Source organism: Podarcis gaigeae (assembly GCF_964106915.1).
Source record: "Podarcis gaigeae genome assembly, chromosome: 6".
Taxonomy (NCBI): domain Eukaryota; kingdom Metazoa; phylum Chordata; class Lepidosauria; order Squamata; family Lacertidae; genus Podarcis; species Podarcis gaigeae.
The window spans coordinates 97,321,433-97,341,241 of NC_139682.1; the positions used below are offsets into that span (position 1 = coordinate 97,321,433).

Sequence of the window (19,809 nt, forward strand, 5' to 3'; positions counted from 1 at the left end):
CTGGTCAGAGCCAGAACCTGAACAGCCTGGGCTGCCCATACCAGAACCCTGTGCATTCACCATCCATGTATAAGACAACCCACAATTTTTGACTATTTTTTTAAAAGCAAAAACCATCTTCTTATACATGGGAAAATACGGTAAATTATTAATGATGCATTCGTGTTAACACTAGATGTGGAAGGATAATAAAAGGGCCAGAAAAAACTGACAGTTAACCTTTAATGTTGAATTGAATAGGACTAACTCCACTTCCAAGTCCAGAATTCCTTATTTCTCACATAATCAATTTTAAGTAAGTCAAGTTTAGCTCTAGCTCCTCAGTCATACTGTCCCCTGACTTCTATCCTTGACCTGCCAGAAGTATGCTAACTTTTATGGGACTGGCGTTCAAAATATCCTACTTCATTCGTAAGACCTGTTTATAATACAGTAAAAATTAACAAGACAAACTTGCAGTAATAAATCAGCAGTTTTAACTACTTTTCAGTAAGTCTGAGGGTTACTTACTGCTGTACAGGCTTTTAAAAAATATATTCCCGAGTTGGAATAGTGAGTACAGAATTCAAACTGATAGCCTCCAAGGGGTTATTGAGCTATAAGCTATGGCTTCTGATGCTAAAGACTTAAATGGAAATTAAGCTTAAATTCTTGCCAAGCTATGAAGAGCTTTCTCTTTACTAAGAAATAGTAATTACGCTGCTATTTCAGGTTTCATCAGTATCCATAATAACTCTTATTAATATCTTTTAATACAACAAGTTTTCCTTTGTAGCTGAAACCTGTAGCTTCAGTTAACTAGGCTGATGCCTTTGGTGTTGTCTTCTAGTATGTTTGTGCTCATCTCAAGGCTCAATTCCTGCATTAGTTTGGAAACAGAATCTTCGCCATCTCCTGCGGCAGCACATTCCACTGTTCCTTCAGCTGTAGCACACAGCTGCTCAGAAGGCTTAATAATGGTCACTCCATATCCATTGTTACTGTAAATATGATTGTTTTTCATCCTTAGTTTAGGAGCAGGAAGAACCTGTTAAGAAGGAATCAAAAGTTTATTCATAAACTGTCGGTAGCATCTTAATCAAATTATCTTCTTAAACATGAAAATCTTTTCAAATAATTTAGGTTGTTACAGTAGCATTCCATTGTCAACAAAAATTTACCTTAATGTTAATTCCACCAAAACTACCATGTGAGGAGTCACAGGTTCGGAAGTTATTGCAGTGGTGAATTTTGTTACCCTCCAGAGTAGCTGTGCTTCCTGGGTATAACTCGACTCCAGCCCCCTGAGTGCAAAAACCAAAATTTGGATTGACATGCAACTAGCTGTTCCTACTGATCATGTTATCAGAACAAAATCAATTTTTGTGTGTGAATACAAGTTAACTGATGCAGATCATTTAGAGTTCTGGTCAGCAACTAGCAGCTGTGCAGTACTGAGGAGTGCATAGAGTACTGGACCAGAACCCCACTTGCATGCTGCAAAACTGATTGGAATCAAGTCGTCTTGTCACATCTACCATCCCGCCCACTCACACCTCTTTCCTGTGGACCAGCAACTGTAATATTTAAATTTGTGCTATCTATCACTGACATCAAGTCTTTTCATTATTAGTTCCCCTTCTGCATTAAACCAGGTTTTTGTGTATTCGCTGAATGAAAGCATCTTACATTCTCATATGCGTATTGTATCTTGTTTTGAACTGAAATAGAGTACCTGAGCTCCAGTAATCTCACTGTTTATAATTGTCAGAGAAGCCCCAACAAGTACACAGACACCAGTTCCTTCACACTTCAAAACACAGTTCTCCAAAAATGTGTGTCCAGATTCAACTACTATAATACCATCGAGAGTCCCTTGCTGCTGCACAGTAATATTCATTATCTTCAGATTTTGAGCCCTGGACACTATAAAACTGTCATAGACAGGATCTGAAACAATCACAATTTCCTCTCGTCTTCCAACTCCTAAAAAAAATGGAGAAACGGAATTATTAAAATCAATTAAATGGGAGTAGGGAGGAAATGTACATTTGACCAAGCAGCTTTAAGTACAGTGGTACCTCGGGTTAAGTACTTAATTCGTTCCGGAGGTCCGTACTTAACCTGAAGCTGTTCTTAACATGAAGCACCACTTTAGCTAGTGGGGCCTCCCGCTGCTGCCGCGCCAGCGGAGCACGATTTCTGTTCTCATCCTGAAGCAAAGTTCTTAACCCAAGGTACTATTTCTGGGTTAGCAGAGTCTAACCTGAAGCGTATGTAACCCAAGGTACCACTGTACTTCAAAAAAATAATGGATGGTATTCAGTGCTGTCCTTGTTCAACCAGAATGCAGTTTTCCTTTCTCCTCTTCTGTGCCCCCACGCCACCTGCAGAATCTGCTTCAGAGGACTGATGCACATTGGTGGCACAGTTTGGTGGTTGGCTGATGGCTGTCAGAAAAACCATGCTTTGCATTTGCTTCAATCTGGAGCCAATTCTGAGCCAACTTGGAATTTAGCAGGACACAAAACTTTCTATGCCGATTGCACTGTACAGTGGTACCTCGCAAGACGAATGCCTCGCAAGATGAAAGGGTTTTTCGCTTTTTGCGTTGCTTCGCAAAACGATTTTTCCTATGGGCTTGCTTTGCAAGACGAAAACATCTTGCGAGTTTGCTTCCTTTTTCTTAAAGCCGCTAATACCGTGAAGACGAAAAAATCGCTAGACGACACAACTCGTGGAACAAATTAATTTCGTCTTGCAAGGCACCACTGTATAGTTCCTAATGTGATCCAACACTGATGGCTGTACCCGTGTACAGTGGTACCTCTGGATGCAAACAGGATCTGTTCTGGAGCCCCAGAACCTGAATCTGTGTGTCTGCACGTGTCGTGATTTGCCGCTTCTGCGCATGACGTCATTTTGAGCATCTGTGCATAGGCAAGTGGCAAAACCCGGAAGTAACGCATTCAGTTACTTCCGGGTCGCCGCAGAGCACAACCCGAAAACGCTCAACCTGAAGCAACTTCAGCTTGAGGTGTGACTGTAGTCCCAATCAGATCACCAGCAATAGTTGTAAAGCTACGCTCAAGAGCAGGATAGGAGACCATGAAATTAGACCCACTCTTCTACAGCTGATGATTAATTTGCTATTGCAGATAATATGACCAGTGCTGCACATGTTTGCAGTTGCTTCAGAACTTGTATTAAGAAGCTGTAATGCCTATAATAAAAGACACAAACAAGAAATGTTTTTATATAAAACCTTAAGTGATTCACTCTCCAAATTCTGAAAACCTGAAAGAGCCTCACATTTAACCAATCTTTATTCTAATAGTTGGTTTTAGTTTTCTTAATCTATTCGATAAAAATCACAGCAGGCACACTACTGACCTTTAATAACAATATCTTCAGTTAACATGGAAAGGTTTGCTGCTTTATATTCTCCTGGGAAAATAAGCACATTATCTCCACTGTAACAGCTGTCCAAAGCCAGGTTTAAGTTATCATGCTGCTGAAGAAGTGTGTCTGGGGCTAATTCTTTAACCTGGGCAGATGAGACAGATAAAAAGTAAAATCAGGGATTAGCCAGTCTTGTTTTAAAGGTTAATGTGGTTTTTTAGCCTATCCTTTCACTGTTGCTTCTATGCAGCATACTCCTAGGAACTCTCTGAACTTTACATGCTGTTCCCTACCTACAGTACAGTGGTACCTCAAGTTACAAATGCCTCAGGTTACAAACTCCGCTAACCTGGAAGAGTTACCTCGAGTTGAGAATTTTGCCCCAGGATGAGAACGGAAATCGTGTGCCGGCAGCGCAGCAGCAGCAGCAAGAGGCCCCATTAGCGAAAGCATGCCTCTGGTTAAGAACAGTTTCAGGTTAAGAACAGACCTCTGGAACGAATTAAGTTCGTAACTAGAAGTACCACTGTACACATTAGTTTCCTTCTGTATTAAGTGCACAAGTGTTGTTGGCATTTCTCTAAGAAACAAAACAAAAAACAATTTGGGCAAAGTTCTTTATGGGTTATGTGTGTAAGTGCCATATTGGATGTGACCAGCACCAAGATGACAGGCACTCTAAAATGATAATAGTGTTTCCATAAACACCTTGCCAGTGCAAAAATGCTAGTCTTCACCTACTTTGCTAGCACTAAAACAAACAGCAGCTTATTAGGACAGTTTTTAACCAAGCAAAACTGAAATTAAATTAAAAGACTGCTGAATTCAATCCCCTTCCAGCCAGACTGCTTTCGGGAGAATCATGAAGAGAGCAGAAGGCAACAGCTAAGTCTACAGTATTTCAAAATAAAAGAATCCTGCACCTTACAGTTCTACAAAGGGAGCAATAATGGAAGAGCTGTTTGGGTAGGGTTGGAGAGAAGAAGGGATATCAAGGAAAGTTTGCTGAAGGAGTTTGCAGCAGTCTCAGCTACTTGGATATTTATTCAAATGAACTCCTTACCATTTCTGCTGCTGCTGTTTTTGCAACAATGTAAGTTACAGTTTTTCCATCATCTCTGTGTCCTTTCCTCCGTTTCAAAATTCTTGGGGTCAGAGGTCCATGAGCCCTAAAATTTAAAATGAACTTTGTACTATCAATAATGCCTTAGGCAAAGCATTCTGTAGATGTATTTAAATAAAATTGGCTTCAAGTATGCTTAGCATTGTATTTGTTTCAGCTTTAAACAGATACAGACATTTAAGCCTAAACAATATCCCTACAGAAAATGAGCATACCAGAAATGTCTGGCATGACAAAGCCTTGAAAATGCAAAGCGAAAAAATACGAAGCATTCAGTATTTTTACTCTTTGCCAGACAACTTAATTTACAACTGATGTAATAGCTCTGTAGGCCCTAGAAATATTTACTATGAATATTGGCTTAAAATGAATAAAATCTGAACTTCAACTACTTAAAGTATAAAGAGTATTCAAGGCAGCTAATTAAAAATAACTAAAGGGTGCTGTGTCAAAGCTATTTGAAAGCATTTTTATCAACCATTTTGGAGGGGAGATTAATCTTTAAAAGCAGAAACCAATATATTCACAGATCATTAGTATTACAAAGTTAGTATTTGCTAGTATAAGAAAAAAAATTAAACGTTTTCATGCTCCATGTCATCTGCCCCCCAGTGTTTTCTAAATAATTCATTCAATTTTTGAACTTTTGCTCTATTAAATATTTTAATGAAATTGAAGCATAGAATATAATAATTATTACAAAAGAATATACATATTTAAATAAACTTACATAGTCTTAAGTATAAAAGACCAGCTGAACTGGCAGCTTTTATATCACAGGGAACTGCAGAACAAAGTGAGCCCCGTGGAATTTAATAGAACTGAGTAGACATGCTAACTGTCGCATGGTAACAAGGAGGAGTCCTGCTTTTCTACAACTAATCCTTTCTAACTCTAAAATAAGAGTTCGTGGTAAGTGAAGTTCCACCAAATAGAAAACCTATTACACTGGATTTTAGGTACTTTTTCCTTCATTGTCTAGATTAATATGAAGGGGAAGTACCTAAAATGCACTGTAATAGGTTTTCTATTTGGTGGAACTTCACTTACCACCATGGCCCTAATTACTTATGGAAATATGTACAATTGTGGAAAGAACACATTGTTACTAAGTTCATAGCTGTCAACTTTTCCGTTTTCTTGTGAGGAATCCTATTCGGAATAAGGGAATTTCCCTTTAAAAAAGGGAAATGTTGACAGCTATGTAAATTCAGAAAGTTTCTTTATGATTATACAAAACACAGCTAGCAGCTCTACAAGTTCTCAGATAGGAATTTCCCCATTCTTCTGAGTTGCCAGACACTGAAACTAGGAGCATAATTAGTCATGCAGACATGTAACCTACCGTTGGCTCCTGCCTTTCAAAAAATAAAGCAATCCATTACAAATCTCTGCAAATTGTTGAACTGGATAAATCTACTGGCATTATGATGATTATCTTAACTAATAAATAAATAATTAGTTATTTATCATATGTGGCTCTCATGCCATTCCCACCAATTTCAATGGAATTTGCTTTATTTTAAGCGTATTCAGAAGAGCTGTTGTTCTTCCCATTGATGACAAAAATGGTATGAAAATTAAGTATTTTCTGTTATTTACTACTGCAAACATTTCTTAATAAAAGTATGTACATACACTTAAAGGAATCAAATTTAATGCTATGGCAGAGTTTCCCAGTTTAATATTTATTCAGCTGTAACACCAAACAGAATAAAAAACAGAAATGCAAAAACTAGTAAACAGGTGTATACCCAAATGTCCAATCCTGTAATTTCAAATCTCTGCCTTAATTGTACAATCTGAAAACATACAAGGAGAAATGTCCAGGCCACTGCTGTAGCGTCAGGAGTATTTCATTTATCATATATGATCTTATGGAGGCACTTTAGGCACAACAGGACAGACAGTTAAGGTGACATCATTTCATCAGATATCTCCTAGCAATCGTTTATAATGGAAATACACAATATAACTACACCAGGACATGCCAATCTGAGTGTACATCTACACAAATTATGGTCAATGTAATTAAACATATACAGTGGTACCTCGGTTTTTTAACGTCTCCGTTGACTAATATTTTGGTTTTCAAATGCCATAAGCCCGGAAGTAAATGCTGTTGTTTTCGAACACGCCTTGGAAGTCAAACTGGAAATGCGGCTTCCGTATTCGAGTTTATCGTTTTGAGGCTTCCGTACTGAGTTTTCAGTTTTCGAACGTTTCGAAACTCGAACTGTCTTCCAGAACAGATTACGTTCGAAAACTGAGGTACCACTGTAGTAACAGCTAATTCACTAACAAATGAATTGTACTTACAATTAATAAAGCAATAGGTAATTAAAACAAGCTATTTGGACAACAAGCAAAATAATTGAACCATTTTTTAAAATCAATGCCAATTTAAATTACCTCAGGCGTAAATCTTCCCATATTTTCAACAATCCACATAGCATTATCAATTCATAATACTTTTTCCAACATTCAACTGCTTCTTCTGCTGTGGGTTCTTCTTTAATATTACTTTGGTAATGAATCAACTCCAAATGTAGACTTTTGTACTTTTCAAGATTTCTTCTAAAACGATGAGCAATCGGAGCAGGGATAGTCCCATTCTGAATATCACACCAACTATGAAGATTTAAGAAAATTAGAGCTTCTCCTTTTGAAACTTTATGCAAAAACTAAGCTCTACTAGTTCTCTCAAACAGCAGATCAGGAGGTTAACTTGAATAAGAATTGCATCACTTCAAACTGCAGGTGAAGTTGCTCTCATGACAGGATGTCCCTCTATATATTAAAAAAAATAAAATCCAATTTATGTTACGGAAATTAACGGCTTCTAACCTAGCCCTCTCCATCACTCAGTAGAGCCTTCACCAAAAATCTGAAGTACTTCCTCATCTGCTGTTTGTGAGAACTATTCCTGAGCAGCATAAGGTAAAGGTAAAGGGACCCCTGACCATTAGGTCCAGTCGTGGCAGAGTCTGGGGTTGCGGCGCTCATCTCGCTTTATTGGCCGAGGGAGCCGGCGCACAGCTTCCGGGTCATGTGGCCAGCATGACTAAGCTGCTTCTGAAGAACCAGCGCAGCACACTGAAACGGCGTTTACCTTCCCGCCGGAGCAGTACCTATTGATCTACTTGCACTTTGACATGCTTTCAAACTGTTAGGTTGGCAGGAGCAGGGACTGAGCAACGGGAGCTCACCTGAGCAGCATACTTACATCTTAATTCTCTCTTCTATCAGTGCAGCATAGGTCTCGCTCTTTTCATCATCATCCCAGTCTCTCCAAAGGAAGTCATAGAAGAACCTAAATAAAACCCATAGTTGCATTGCATTGATAATTATTATAAAAAGTACCTAAGTATATACAGCTACAAAGTTTAGGAGGCACTTGGGAGACTGGAGAAAGAGGACTACCATCTTTGGCTCTCCCTAGTACAGTGGTGCCTCGCAAGACGAAATTAATTCGTTCCGCAAGTTTTTTCGTCTTGCGAGTTTTTCGTCTTGCGAAGCACGGTTTCCCATAGGAATGCATTGAAAATCAATCAATGTGTTCCTATGGAAACCGCCTTCAGACCAGGTCCGGGGACAGTCTGTCCCCCGACCTCTTCTGAAGGCTGGGGGGGGGACAAGGGCTTTTCTTCCCACCCCCAGCATTTTAAAAAACCCCGGGACAGCAGAGGACTTCTCCGCTGTCCCGGGGTTTTTTAAAATGCTGGCGGGCGGCAGCGAAGGCTTCGCTGCCACCCGCCAGCATTTTAAAATTGCCCCGGGACAGCGGAGGACTTCTCCGCTGTCCCGGGGCGATTTTAAAGCCCCCGGGAAGGCAGGCGGGGGGGAGCAAAGACTTTCGCCCCCCGCCAGCCTTCAGAAGAGGTCCAGGACCTCTTCTGAAGGCCGGCGGGGGGCGAAAGTCTTTGCTCCCCCCCACCTGCCTTCAAAAGCCGTCCGGGACAGCGGGAAGCGCTTCCCTGCTATCCCGGACCGCTTTTAAAATGCTGGCGGTGGGGAGCAAAGCCTTTCGGCCCCCGCCGGCCTTCCTGGACCTCTTCTGAAGGCCAGAGGGGGGGAAAAGGCTTTGCTCCCCACCACCAGCATTTAAAAGAGGTCCCCGGAGATTTCCCTATGGGCTTTCTTCTTGCGAAGCAAGCCCATAGAGAAATTCGTTTTGCGAAGCAACTCGCAAACGGAAAACCCTTTCGTCTTGCAGGTTTTCCGTCTTGCGAGGCATTCGTCTTGCGGGGCACCACTGTACTTGAGTAGAGACAAGGGCACCATCTAGCTGCTGTGAACCATTTGGCCTTGTGAGACCTTGCCTGTTCTGAACTGCATTTAAGCCAAGCTACTGTGGCCCCATGGAGTGCCATGAACCCAGTTTTAGGATGGTTGTGTTATTTTTGTTTATTTTGCGTTGAACTCTAATTTTTATATTTGCTCTGTATTAGTTATCTATTAAGTCTAGATTACTGAATTGTGATACTCAATTCCTTATGGGTTATATCCAGTTGTGGCAGCTTGTTAATGCAACAACCATTACAACAGCCTCACCTTACAACAGCATAGCCACCAAATCCAATGGATGTCCTCCCCTTGTGAAAGATGTCACCCGATTGCCAGCACAACTGCTACTGTTATACAGTCGTACCTCTGCTTACGTATCCCTCTGGTTCTGTAAACTTCAGGATACGAAAGCAGCAAACCCGGAAGTATATTTCTGGCTTTTTGCCACGTGCACATGCGCAGAAGCGGTCCCTCCAATTGTGGAATCCTCGGGATCTGACCGGAGCTCCAGAACAGATCCCGTTTGCAACCGGAGGTGCCACTGTACTCTGTGGCACTTAAGCTTGTGTGCTAACACAGAATAACATCAACTGTCAATCTTTTTGAACTAACACAATGTTGGATCTCATCGTTTCTTTAATCATTTTTATCTTACTTGAATTTTTTATATGTTTTGTGACATACTATTTTTCAGAAGTTATGCATTTTGCTAATAAGTTGATTTTTGTTGAGAGATGCTTTGGGTATATTTTACTGTAGAAAATGGGCATGTAAATAAGCTAAAAAAGGACATTCATTGCCAGAATGTATCTAGCAAAAATATATAGCAGAAATAATAAAATTCAGAAGGCAAAAGAGGGAAAAGCAAAATAAAAGTTTACAAAATTAATTTTGTTAATCTTGCTGTACCTCTTCCTATACAGTAATGTACAAGCTGTCTATATTATGTCAACTTTACTGTATTATTGGTACACAATACAGTGGTACCTCGGGTTACATACGCTTCAGGTTACAGACGCTTCAGGTTACAGACTCCACTAACCCAGAAACAGTACCTCGGGTTAAGAACTTTGCTTCAGGATGAGAACAGAAATCATGCAGCAGCAGCGCGGCAGCAGCGGGAGGCCCCATTAGCAAAATGGTACTTCAGGTTAAGAACAGTTTCAGGTTAAGAACGGACCTCCGGAACAAATTAGGTTCGTAACCCAAGGTACCACTGTAATGTACTGTATTCCATCTTTTTCTCAATAAAAGAATCATTTTTTACTTCATTTCTGAGAGAGCTGTGTCAGCTAAAATGTATTGTCTTCTCTTATATCTAAACACCTCTCTGCCTGGCTTTGCTTGAATAGGTGCCTTACTTTGGTTCAAAATATTGATGTTCTGTTTTGGGCTATTTTTAAATGTCCTTATATTTCTATAAAGTCTTTTATGCTCTCCTTTCTTTCTGCAGCCTAAAGAAATAAAAACTTCTTTATGTTTAGCCGTTTGACAGATTGACCACATTAACCCCAGAATATTGTAAAAGAATAGCAGGTGAGGAAGCAATACAGGCTTCCTTTCTATAAAAAAAATAGAAAGATTAAACAAAATACAGGACTGACATGAACTTACACTAAATAAGAAAGTAGCTGTTGAAGATAGGTACTCCTGTCAGTTAAGTAGAACAGATTGTTCCCACATCCCTGCTTTCAACTTCCCCCAAAGGCGGGACCAAATATTGGTTAGGTTCTGTTTATTTTTGGCTAAACTTCTTTAAACTCAAAGTTTGGATGAAATTGCCTAGTTATTTACAACAAACCCTGAATAAACTGTAGTCACTAATTAGATACAATGGCTGAATAACATCTGTTGAAAATCTCCTGGAAGTAGTATTTTAAAGCATAATAAGTGGGATGGCCACATTAGTCAAAGCAGCTGACATATGGCAGGAACTTACAGCTCCAAACCAAGAAGAATCAAATTAAAGATAAGAATCAAAACAAGGCCCCAGGGAAATAATGTTCCTACATCAGCCATGGCTCCAGATGACAGACTGGTAAGTCAACAAGGAGCTGAGATAAAATACTACAAGAATATGCAATTGAAGCAATAGGCACCTAACTTCTGGAAACCACAGATTCATAATGTCAGTGCTACAAATTAGCAGCCCCGAATGGCTAATAACCATTAAAAGAATGCCAGCAGTTCATCCTTGGTATAGGGCTTTCCAAATTTCGCTGCATTTTGATGCATCCACTGATCATGTGTTTCTGTTACTTAAGAGCTGTTAATAATGGGGAGAAAGTAAAGTACCGAAGGACACATTAACTGACCACTAGTAAGTTTTGTAAGGTTTTAATATTTCAGGGTTCTGTAACTTAAAATGAAATAAAGGAAGCTGCCTTTTTTCAGATCAAATTATTTCTCAATCAATCCTATTATTCTCCACTTTGACTGATAGCAGCTTGCAAAGCTGTCAGGCAGAGATCTTTCACATCACCTGTTACCTGGGATGCCAGGAACCATCACCTGCACATAAAGTGTGTACTCTACCTCCCTAACTTCAAAAATAAGCTTCTACCCTCAGTCTAATATTCTTAAATTCTTTTTCTATTAGTTATTTCTATTTTGTCACACCTTCTTTAATATGCTGTTGAATCCCAAACTCTAGAAAAACATACCTCACAATTTCCAAAGCCTTGGCTATATCATACACTGCGCTGTCCTGTCCCTCTACAGGATAGACTTCCAAAAGAGGCACACAATGATCCATTTCCTCCAGAACTTCATCAACTAACTGTCTTGGAATATTTGCAATATTAGAGGAAAAGGGTTCAGCTACAGATACAGAAACTTTGAAGTTAGCAGAGGGATTCTGGGGCAGTTTGCAAGTAACCTGTAACAAAGAAACAATTACAAGGTTAGAATAGATTAAGATTTATATATAGATTTCTCAACTCTTTTGACTTTTGTTATACAATTTATGGCTACAATCCGGGTTTCAAGATAGGTCAACTGAGAGGCTATTGGATATGACACAAGTTATGCTGACACTGCAGCAATTTAAGTCCCCCCATCCACATGGGAGTATAAGGTTGCCCAGTCCATTATGCTCAAAGAACATTGAAATGGTAGGTTTTCTAAACACCAGATTATTGAAAGCACAAAAACTGAAAAATGTCCCCGATCAGTTGTCGCGCAGAAAACAAGAGTAGATAGCAAAGATAGAATTAGGTCGATTTAAAAAGGAAGTGGGAAGGAAATAAGGAATCTCACCCAAACTTGTACATGTTTCATTGCATACTGCTGTTCCATATTGTCAGGGGTTCAGAAGGAGAGACACAGGAGGGGGAGCAAATGGAGAGTGAGGAGGAGGAGTACGAGGGGGGCGCAGGCAGTGACAGTGGCCAGAGTTATTCCACAAGCCTCTCTAGCGAATCGGAGGACTCACAGAAGGGAGCGCCGGTGGCCAGAGCAAGGGAGATTCCAAGGGAGAAACCTCAAGAGGGAGGGGCCAGCGGGGAGTCCCTGAGCAGCAGCTGGAGATCAGGACCAGCGTCTCCACCAGAGCGCAGTGGGGAGGGGGAGTCCCAGGAGTCGGGACCAGTGTCCTCACCACCAGAGGGAGGAGAGGAGTCAGGTTTGGCAACACCCACATCAGGAAGCGGGGAAACGGTCAGAAGGAAAGTCACCGGCTGGGCGCGCGCGCCAAGTTCAAATGTACAGGAGCGCGGCACAGCGGGGAGCCCGGGAAGGGAGCCAGGTCCTAAAGCCCGCCGGAGGGAGGGGCAAGACTCAGGAGGCTCCGCGTCAGAGGAGTCCAGGAAGGAGGGAACCCCAGAGGGCAGAAGGACCCAACGCAGGAAAGAGCAGCGCAAGAGGTGGAGCCGGGCTAGAATCTTAAACTGGTGTGGGTGGAGCAGTGAGTCAGAGGGGACTTAGCCGGTCTAGCGTTAAGACGTGGGCCTGCGCGCCCAGAGCTTGGAAATGGAAACTAAACTTCAATAAAGACTTTTGTATATAATATCCACTGGGCGTTGGTCCTCTGTGAGCTGGGACCTAGCGGCAGCCCTGACACACACACACACACACACACATATATATATATATATATATATATATATATATATATATAATCGTATCCTCCAAAGGGAATTCTTGTCAGTAAGCAAGTTTTCCTGGGTCAGAGCTGGAACTCTTAGCCCCAGTATAACAGAACTCCCAAAGAAGCTTTGGCTATTATATAATAATAAATTATTACTGAAAATAGTATGTATTTTCATACAGAAGAAGTTATATTATTATACTTTTTTCTGTTTTTAAATGTATTTTTATTAAATATTTCTTGGTTTACAAAAGTATGTGCAATGTCTCATTTTTCAAGTTACATTTTTTACAGATCAGTTTCATCTGTTGAGACATTAGTGTTACATTAGGAAGAAAAGGGGGAAAGAGGTGGAGGGGGAATGGGGAGGGGTGATGTTTCTATTTTTATTTGCGTTAGCGATGCTTGTGCAGGTTCTCTTTGGTGTTGAGAGGTTGGGGGTTGGCCTAGGGTGTGATTGTTCATTTGTGGTTCATTTGTGGCTGTGGTGAACTTTGTTTTCATGTGTGAGTGGGGTGGGTGGATGTTTTGGATTAGGTTAGCCATATTGATTCGTATGCTGATGGTGGATTCTTGTCATTGTTTTGTTGGGCTGTGTATGTGATAAAGGAGCCATACCGGGGTGAGGGCGTCTTCTATTTGTCCCCATGTCATTTTCCGTTTATAGTATTGGTTAATTTTTCTAGTAAGACTGTTTCCCATACTATTTGGTACCATTGGTCCATGCTTACTCTTGACAGGTCTCTCCAGTGTCTGGTTATGATGTTTCTGGTTGCTGAGAGAAGAAGAAGAAGAAGAAGAAGAAGAAGAAGAAGAAGAAGAAGAAGAGGAGGAGTTTGGATTTGATATCCCGCCTTTCACTCCCTTTAAGGAGTCTCAAAGCGGCTCACATTCTCCTTTCCCTTCCTCCCCCACAACAAACACTCTGTGAGGTGAGTGGGGCTGAGAGACTTCACAGAAGTGTGACTGGCCCAAGGCCACCCAGCAGCTGCATGTGGAGGAGCGGAGACGCGAACCCGGTTCCCCAGATTACGAGACTACCGCTCTTAACCACTACACCACACTGGCTCTCTGAGTAGGTGGATTATGAGTTCTTTGTGATATGAGTGGGTATTATTGTCTTGGAAGATGTTTAGTAGGGCCAGTTCTGAGGTTATTTCTAATACTTGCTTAGTTATTTTGCATATTTCTTTTATGGTTGTTGTTCCCACCACATGTGGAAGTATGTGCCTGTGGAGATGCACCCTCTCCAGCATTTTGGTGAGGTTCCTGGGCGTATTAGCACTAATTCCCTTGGTGTTAGGTACCACCTGTAGGTGAGTTTCAGAGTGAGTTCTTTCCTTTTCGTTGATATGGATTTGAAGGGGGGGGGGGGTTAACTTTAGACCACATTCTGGTTAACTGAGTGGGGTTAATCTCATAGCCTATGTCATCCTCCCATTGTTTTTTGATTACATCTAGGGGGTTCATAGGGTTTTGGAGTAGCATTTTGTATACTGCAGATACCATCCTTTTGCCATGACCCTTTGTTGTTAGGAGGAGGTTTTCAAAGGTTTTCAGGGGACTAGTTCCTGCTTTTACCACTGGATTAAGAGGGAATGTATGGTAATTGGTGGTGTGTTAACCAGGGCATTTGGGTGTCTTCTAGTTTGTCTTCTATTTCTTGTGTTGATAAGGGTTTGTTATTTTTATAGAAATCTGTTAGGAGATATAGGCCTTTGGTTTGCCAGGTTTTTATTTGGAGGTTTTGTGCTGTGTGATGGAATAATGGGTGGTATGCCAGGGGAATTAGTTGGGATGGGGTTGGGGACAGTTTGCCTATTTCTGTTTTCCATGCTTTAAGCATGGTCTGTGTGTACCTGTTAAGTGTTGTGGGAATTTTCCTTAGTTTGTTTGGGAGGAATGGGTATGCTGTGGTGCAGGTATTTTCAACTGTGTCCCTTTCTAGGTGTATCCATTGTTTTGTCTCATCTTTTAGTATATATGGGATTATGTGGTGTACTTGGTTGGCAATGTAGTATAGTTTTATGTTGGGGATTCCCCATTCTCCCTCTGAGGGGGGGAGGTGCAGGTATTTGGAGATTATTTTTGGTTTTTTTGTGTGAGAAATAAATAAGTGTAGGATTTTTTCTGCCGTTTACAGAGTTGGGTTGGGGGAATCCAGACTGGGAGAGTTAGGAATAGGTAGGTTAGTTCTGGGAGGGGATCATTTTGATTGTGACTATTTTGCCTGAGAGAGTGAAGTTCATGTTTTTCCATCTCTTTAGGTCTTTGTTAATTTGTCACCACAAAGGGTTGTAGTTGTGGAGCTGTAATTTATTGAGGTTTCTGGTTATTTTTACCCCTAGGTATCTGAACTTGGTCTGGAAAAGTTTTATCTTGGTGACATTATTATACTTTTTTTCAAACCTAAAAATACAATAAAAATATAACCATGTTTACACTACATACTATGCTCCCTTGTGTGCAATATGGTCACTGTGTCTCCCCACCCTCTAGAATGCAATCCTAAAAATACCTTATTTAAGGAGAACAATCAAAATTCAACAAGGAAATACTTGGGGAAGGCCTCATACCAAAAGGACTTCACCTCCTGGCAGAGGTTGCCAGGCAGACTTTCCTGCAAGGAGGTTACAAAGAATAGCAACCATCACTGGGGGAGCTTCCAGACTACTACTATTTTGTGGTGGGATTCAAGGACATGCAGGCAAATTCAGGTGGCACAATACTTGATTGGAAGGCTTTGTGCAAGAAACCCACCTCCCCTTAAAAGTTCAGACTTCTTGCAACAAGGAAAGTGATGAGGAAATGCACTGGAAAGTGTAGGATGACACTAGCTTTGACACGACGTCGTCTAGCCTCCCCACAAACAAATCAGAATGAATGCTCATCAAAGAACCAATGTTATCTAATTTCTCTGCAAACAACAGGATGAATTATGAACAAACATAAAATATAAACAATTAGAACAAAAAACACTGTGGTGACTTTCCCAATAGAGGCAATATCTGTGAAAATAAGAAATATGTGAAATGATTGGGTAACTTATAAAGACCTATTAATAGAAGTAGATCAAGAGATAAAATTAAGGAGGTTTGAAGATATAAGAGGTTTAGTATCCAACTGGTTGCAGTATCATCAGCTTAATGAAGTACAGTAGCACCTCAGCTTACGTGACCCTCGGGTAATGTAAACTTTGGGTTGCAAAAGCGGCAAACCCGGAAGTGTTTCGCCGTGTGCACATGTGCAGAAGTGGTCTGCACGCACATACGTGGTCCCTCCAGTTGCAGAAACCTTGGGATCCGACCAGAGCTTCAGAAAGGATCCCATCCGCAACCAAGGTACAACTGTATTTAACTTGGATTTTAAAAATGGTTTTTCAACTAAAACATCTCAATTTGAAAAAGAGTTGATAGAAAACGTAAGTAAATTAATTTCCAAAATGTTCAATCTATTATTGGAATGGCAAACAAAAGATAAGCACCTTTTAATTGCTAGTTTTTATTCCTTACCTGTTTTATCTTATGCTGGTCTGTGACGGAAATAAAGTTTGATACTAACTAATACAGCTAAAAAAAAGATGAGCAGGTTAAATAAGTGATGATACATTGGGCAAGGGACTTTGGTTATAATATTGAAACAGCAGCATGGGAGAGGTTATGGAATGTAGACTTAAAATTTACAACATGCTATATTTTGAAAGAAAACTACATGAAAATGATGTACAAATGGTATTTAACTCCAGAAGAGGCTTAGTCATGCTGGCCACATGACCTGGAAGCTGTTTGCAGACAAATGCTGGCTCCCTCGGCCTATAGAGCAAGATGAGTGCCGCAACCCCAGAGTTGTCCACAACTGGACCTAACAGTCAGGGGTACCTTCACCTTTACCCTAGCTAAAATGTATAAATCAAAATCAAATGTATGCTGGAAATTCAATAAAAAGAGGGCACCTTTTACCACATGTGGTCGTCATATAAGGTAATAAAAAAAAAACATTATGGGAGAAGATGAGTTGAAAAAAATGTTAAAGATAACTTTTTCTAAGAAACGAAGCTTTTCTTTTAGGAATATTAGATATCAAATGACCAGGAAAAAACTGTTCATGTATGTGACCACAGCTGCTCGGATGCTGCTAGCCCAGAGATAGAAGGAAGATATGGCCCTGATCAAGGAAGAATGAAAGATAAAATTAATGGACTTTGCCCAAATGGTAAAAAAATGGGAAGAATTAGAAACCAGGAAGAATAAACCAGGAAGAATGGGGGAAACAATAAATTTGAAAAATTATTGTAAACAATTAAATTCATTAGCAGGATTAATTTGAAACTTGTAGTAAAAATTTGAACTAAGGAATATTTAAGGTTTTATTAAAGACTGGAGTTATAAAGGAGATGCGGGGGTGGGGTGGGAATTATAACATAAGGATCCACATAAGGGGGGGGAGGGAAGTCAAAGGGGATATATGTATTGTTTTCTGTTTTTAGTTCATGTTTTTATTTGATATATATGAATCATCAACAAACATGTCTTCTGGAAGTGACCTGCAAAAGTCCTGGTTTCACTATAGTACACTGAAAGAAAAAGGGAATGGAACATTCAGGACAGGGAAAATTAACAGAATAGGGCATTTCCTAAGTTATACAGGGGCCAGGCCATTTGGTGCTTTAAAGGGAATACAGGCAATGACTGATTGAGGCATGTCCAAACAACATGTGACCACACAGTGCCAAACCCGGAAGGAGCCCCAAAATGGGATGGAATGGGATGGAGCAGGCTTATGTGCATTCCACTGACGCATGTGAGGGTCCAGAACGTTACGCTCGCACAAAAGGATTACCTGTATAGAACTATTACAGAACTATGAAAGAAACATGATAAAGGTAAGGCCTCACTGCTTTCAGATGGTTGGATGTAAGTAGGACACTTGAGAGAACATTCCCAACGGTATAGCTGAACTGGTGGGAGCTTCACTTTCATCATACGATGTCTCAGACCCAGTGATAAAAAGACCAAGTATTCAAAAACTTTCTGAAAGAGACTTGTAATGTTTCCTGCCACAACAAAGTATTCAAATTGTGGCTATCTTCAAATTAATATTTACTGAACTGAAAGTACTAATTGCCACCATTTTTTTTTTAAATTAACATTCTAAAGAGAAATGTAGTTACCTCAACAAGCACACCAACATATGGTATGGGAATTTCTTCAGAATTAACAAAAAAAAGTTCTGGATTGGTCTTCCAGATTCCAAGCCATTTTTCCTTCATCTTCAACTTTTCCAAAAGGTATTTGCTAATGGCTTCATTGGCATCTTCTGCCTTTCATGTAAAAGGAGAAAGAAATGTCAGAAATGTATTTGGATATTTTCAGAAACGAACAAAACATAACCTTGCAAATTATAATACAAAATTGATCCTTTCCCTTTCTGCCCAGCTAGCCAAATCCCTTTCTCTACAGGATGCGGCCAACCACACACACAATAGGTCAATGCATCTACAAGTAGGATTTAGCTGAATGAAGCCATCTTTAATTATGAAGTTGTGGGTTGTGAGTTAGTTAGTTAGTTAGTTTGATTTATTACGGCCATTGGCTCATATCTAAAACAATACATCACAATTTATCCATAACATAATTTATTTATCCTGTAACATAATTTGCTCTCTGGCTTCTTATAAATGTCCAACCCGGAGAGGAGTCCCTAAGACAGTTGGAGAGGGCTTTGTATGCCCCTGCCTAGCAACACCGGCAGCCAAGCTGGTACCAAATGTATTGCTATTTTCCTTTGGACAACATCAGCGGGGGGTGGGGGTGGGGGGTGTTTCTTGCCGTCTGGGCAGCCCAGGCCCTTCATACACGCCGCCAAGGCTGGTGCCGGGGGGGGGGGGGTCACTTCATTGCTGCTAACACAGTTTGACATCACCCTCAGAGGTGCACTCTGGAGACAGACAGATGCCAACAACTTCTTTTTAACATTTTATTTGCTTCTATTTTCTTACTATTGTTACTTGCCACAGATGCTATGCAAGCCGAGATTTGTGCACAAATTCTCTAGCTATGTTAAGTAAATACTGTACATGCAGTCTAGTCAGCCTATTTCTCCCACTTGCTTTCCTGCCCAGGGGTGCACACATTACATTCCACAAGTGTGCAATCTGTCTACTTGTTAACAGACAGTTGAGCTGTACACTTGTTGTTATTCACATGTAAAGCTGGACGAGTGCAGCCTATGTATATGATACTTATTTGTGCAGTACGTATCTGTCAGCCGCCTTGAGTCCCTGTCAGGGGAAAAGGCGGGCTTTACACGTCAGTAAAGCCAGTGAGGGGGCCGAGGGGCTCTTGTCTTGGCTCCTCTCCCTCGACCTTCCCTCCGGCCTCCCTGCCGGTCACCTTGCAGCCCCTCAGGAGGTCGTCGCAGTACAGCGCCGCCTTCCCGCTGCCGCTCAGAGCTCCCAGGTGAGAGGGAAACTGCGCCGGCAGCGGCCCGGCCTCCTCCTCCTCCGCGCCGCCCCCGGGGACAGCCAGGCGGCGCTCCCTCGCGCCAAGAGGCGGGCTTTTCGCCGCCCCCGAGGCCGCTCCCGCTCCCTCCCCCGGCTGCTCCGCGGCGCCGGACGCCATCGCCCTCCAGCTGCCGCGCCGCCGCCGCCACTGCGCGCCCCCCCCCCCGGCTCCCCGGCAGGGCCTTTATAAGCGGGAACTACTTTCCCTGGCGCGAGGCAGCCAATGGGAGAGGCGGCGGGGCGGCGATCCGCGCGGTCACAAAGGGACCGTTGGGGGACAGAGCACAGAGCCGGCGCGCGGTCTTCTTCCGCGTGCCGCGCGCAGGAGTCGGAAGGAGTGCCGCCCTGTTCCCTCTGGGTCTGGGCCTGGCAGGGGCCCACGCAAGAGAAGCCCTGCTGAGGAGGAGGAGGAGGGGGACCAGCGGGGCT

General features: G+C 41.6%; 1 protein-coding gene across 1 annotated transcript; it reads right to left on the minus strand.

The window, feature by feature from the left end:
• Nucleotides 1-204: 204 nt before the first annotated feature.
• On the minus strand, nucleotides 205-19,513 carry SHCBP1L (SHC binding and spindle associated 1 like). Its single transcript, XM_083743881.1, has 10 exons — nucleotides 19,271-19,513; nucleotides 18,049-18,198; nucleotides 11,455-11,669; nucleotides 7,731-7,817; nucleotides 6,917-7,135; nucleotides 4,445-4,550; nucleotides 3,373-3,526; nucleotides 1,715-1,965; nucleotides 1,161-1,283; nucleotides 205-1,027 (listed from the first exon to the last, which is right to left on the minus strand). Exons 1-10 carry the CDS (start codon nucleotides 19,496-19,498, stop codon nucleotides 791-793), a joined length of 1,770 nt encoding a protein of 589 aa, XP_083600007.1. The 5' UTR covers nucleotides 19,499-19,513; the 3' UTR covers nucleotides 205-790.
• Between the last annotated feature and the right edge of the window lie 296 nt (nucleotides 19,514-19,809).

Bases quoted from the DNA above. Each gene is read 5' to 3' on its own strand.
- SHCBP1L (XM_083743881.1), bottom strand. From the start codon at position 19,498: ATGGCGTCCGGCGCCGCGGAGCAGCCGGGGGAGGGAGCGGGAGCGGCC. The intron at 11,670-18,048 runs GTAACTACATTT...TCTTTGTTACAG, and splicing joins ATGTTGGTGTGCTTGTTGAG to GTTACTTGCAAACTGCCCCA. The intron at 1,966-3,372 runs GTCAGTAGTGTG...CATTTTTTTTAG, and splicing joins TGAAGATATTGTTATTAAAG to GAGTTGGAAGACGAGAGGAA.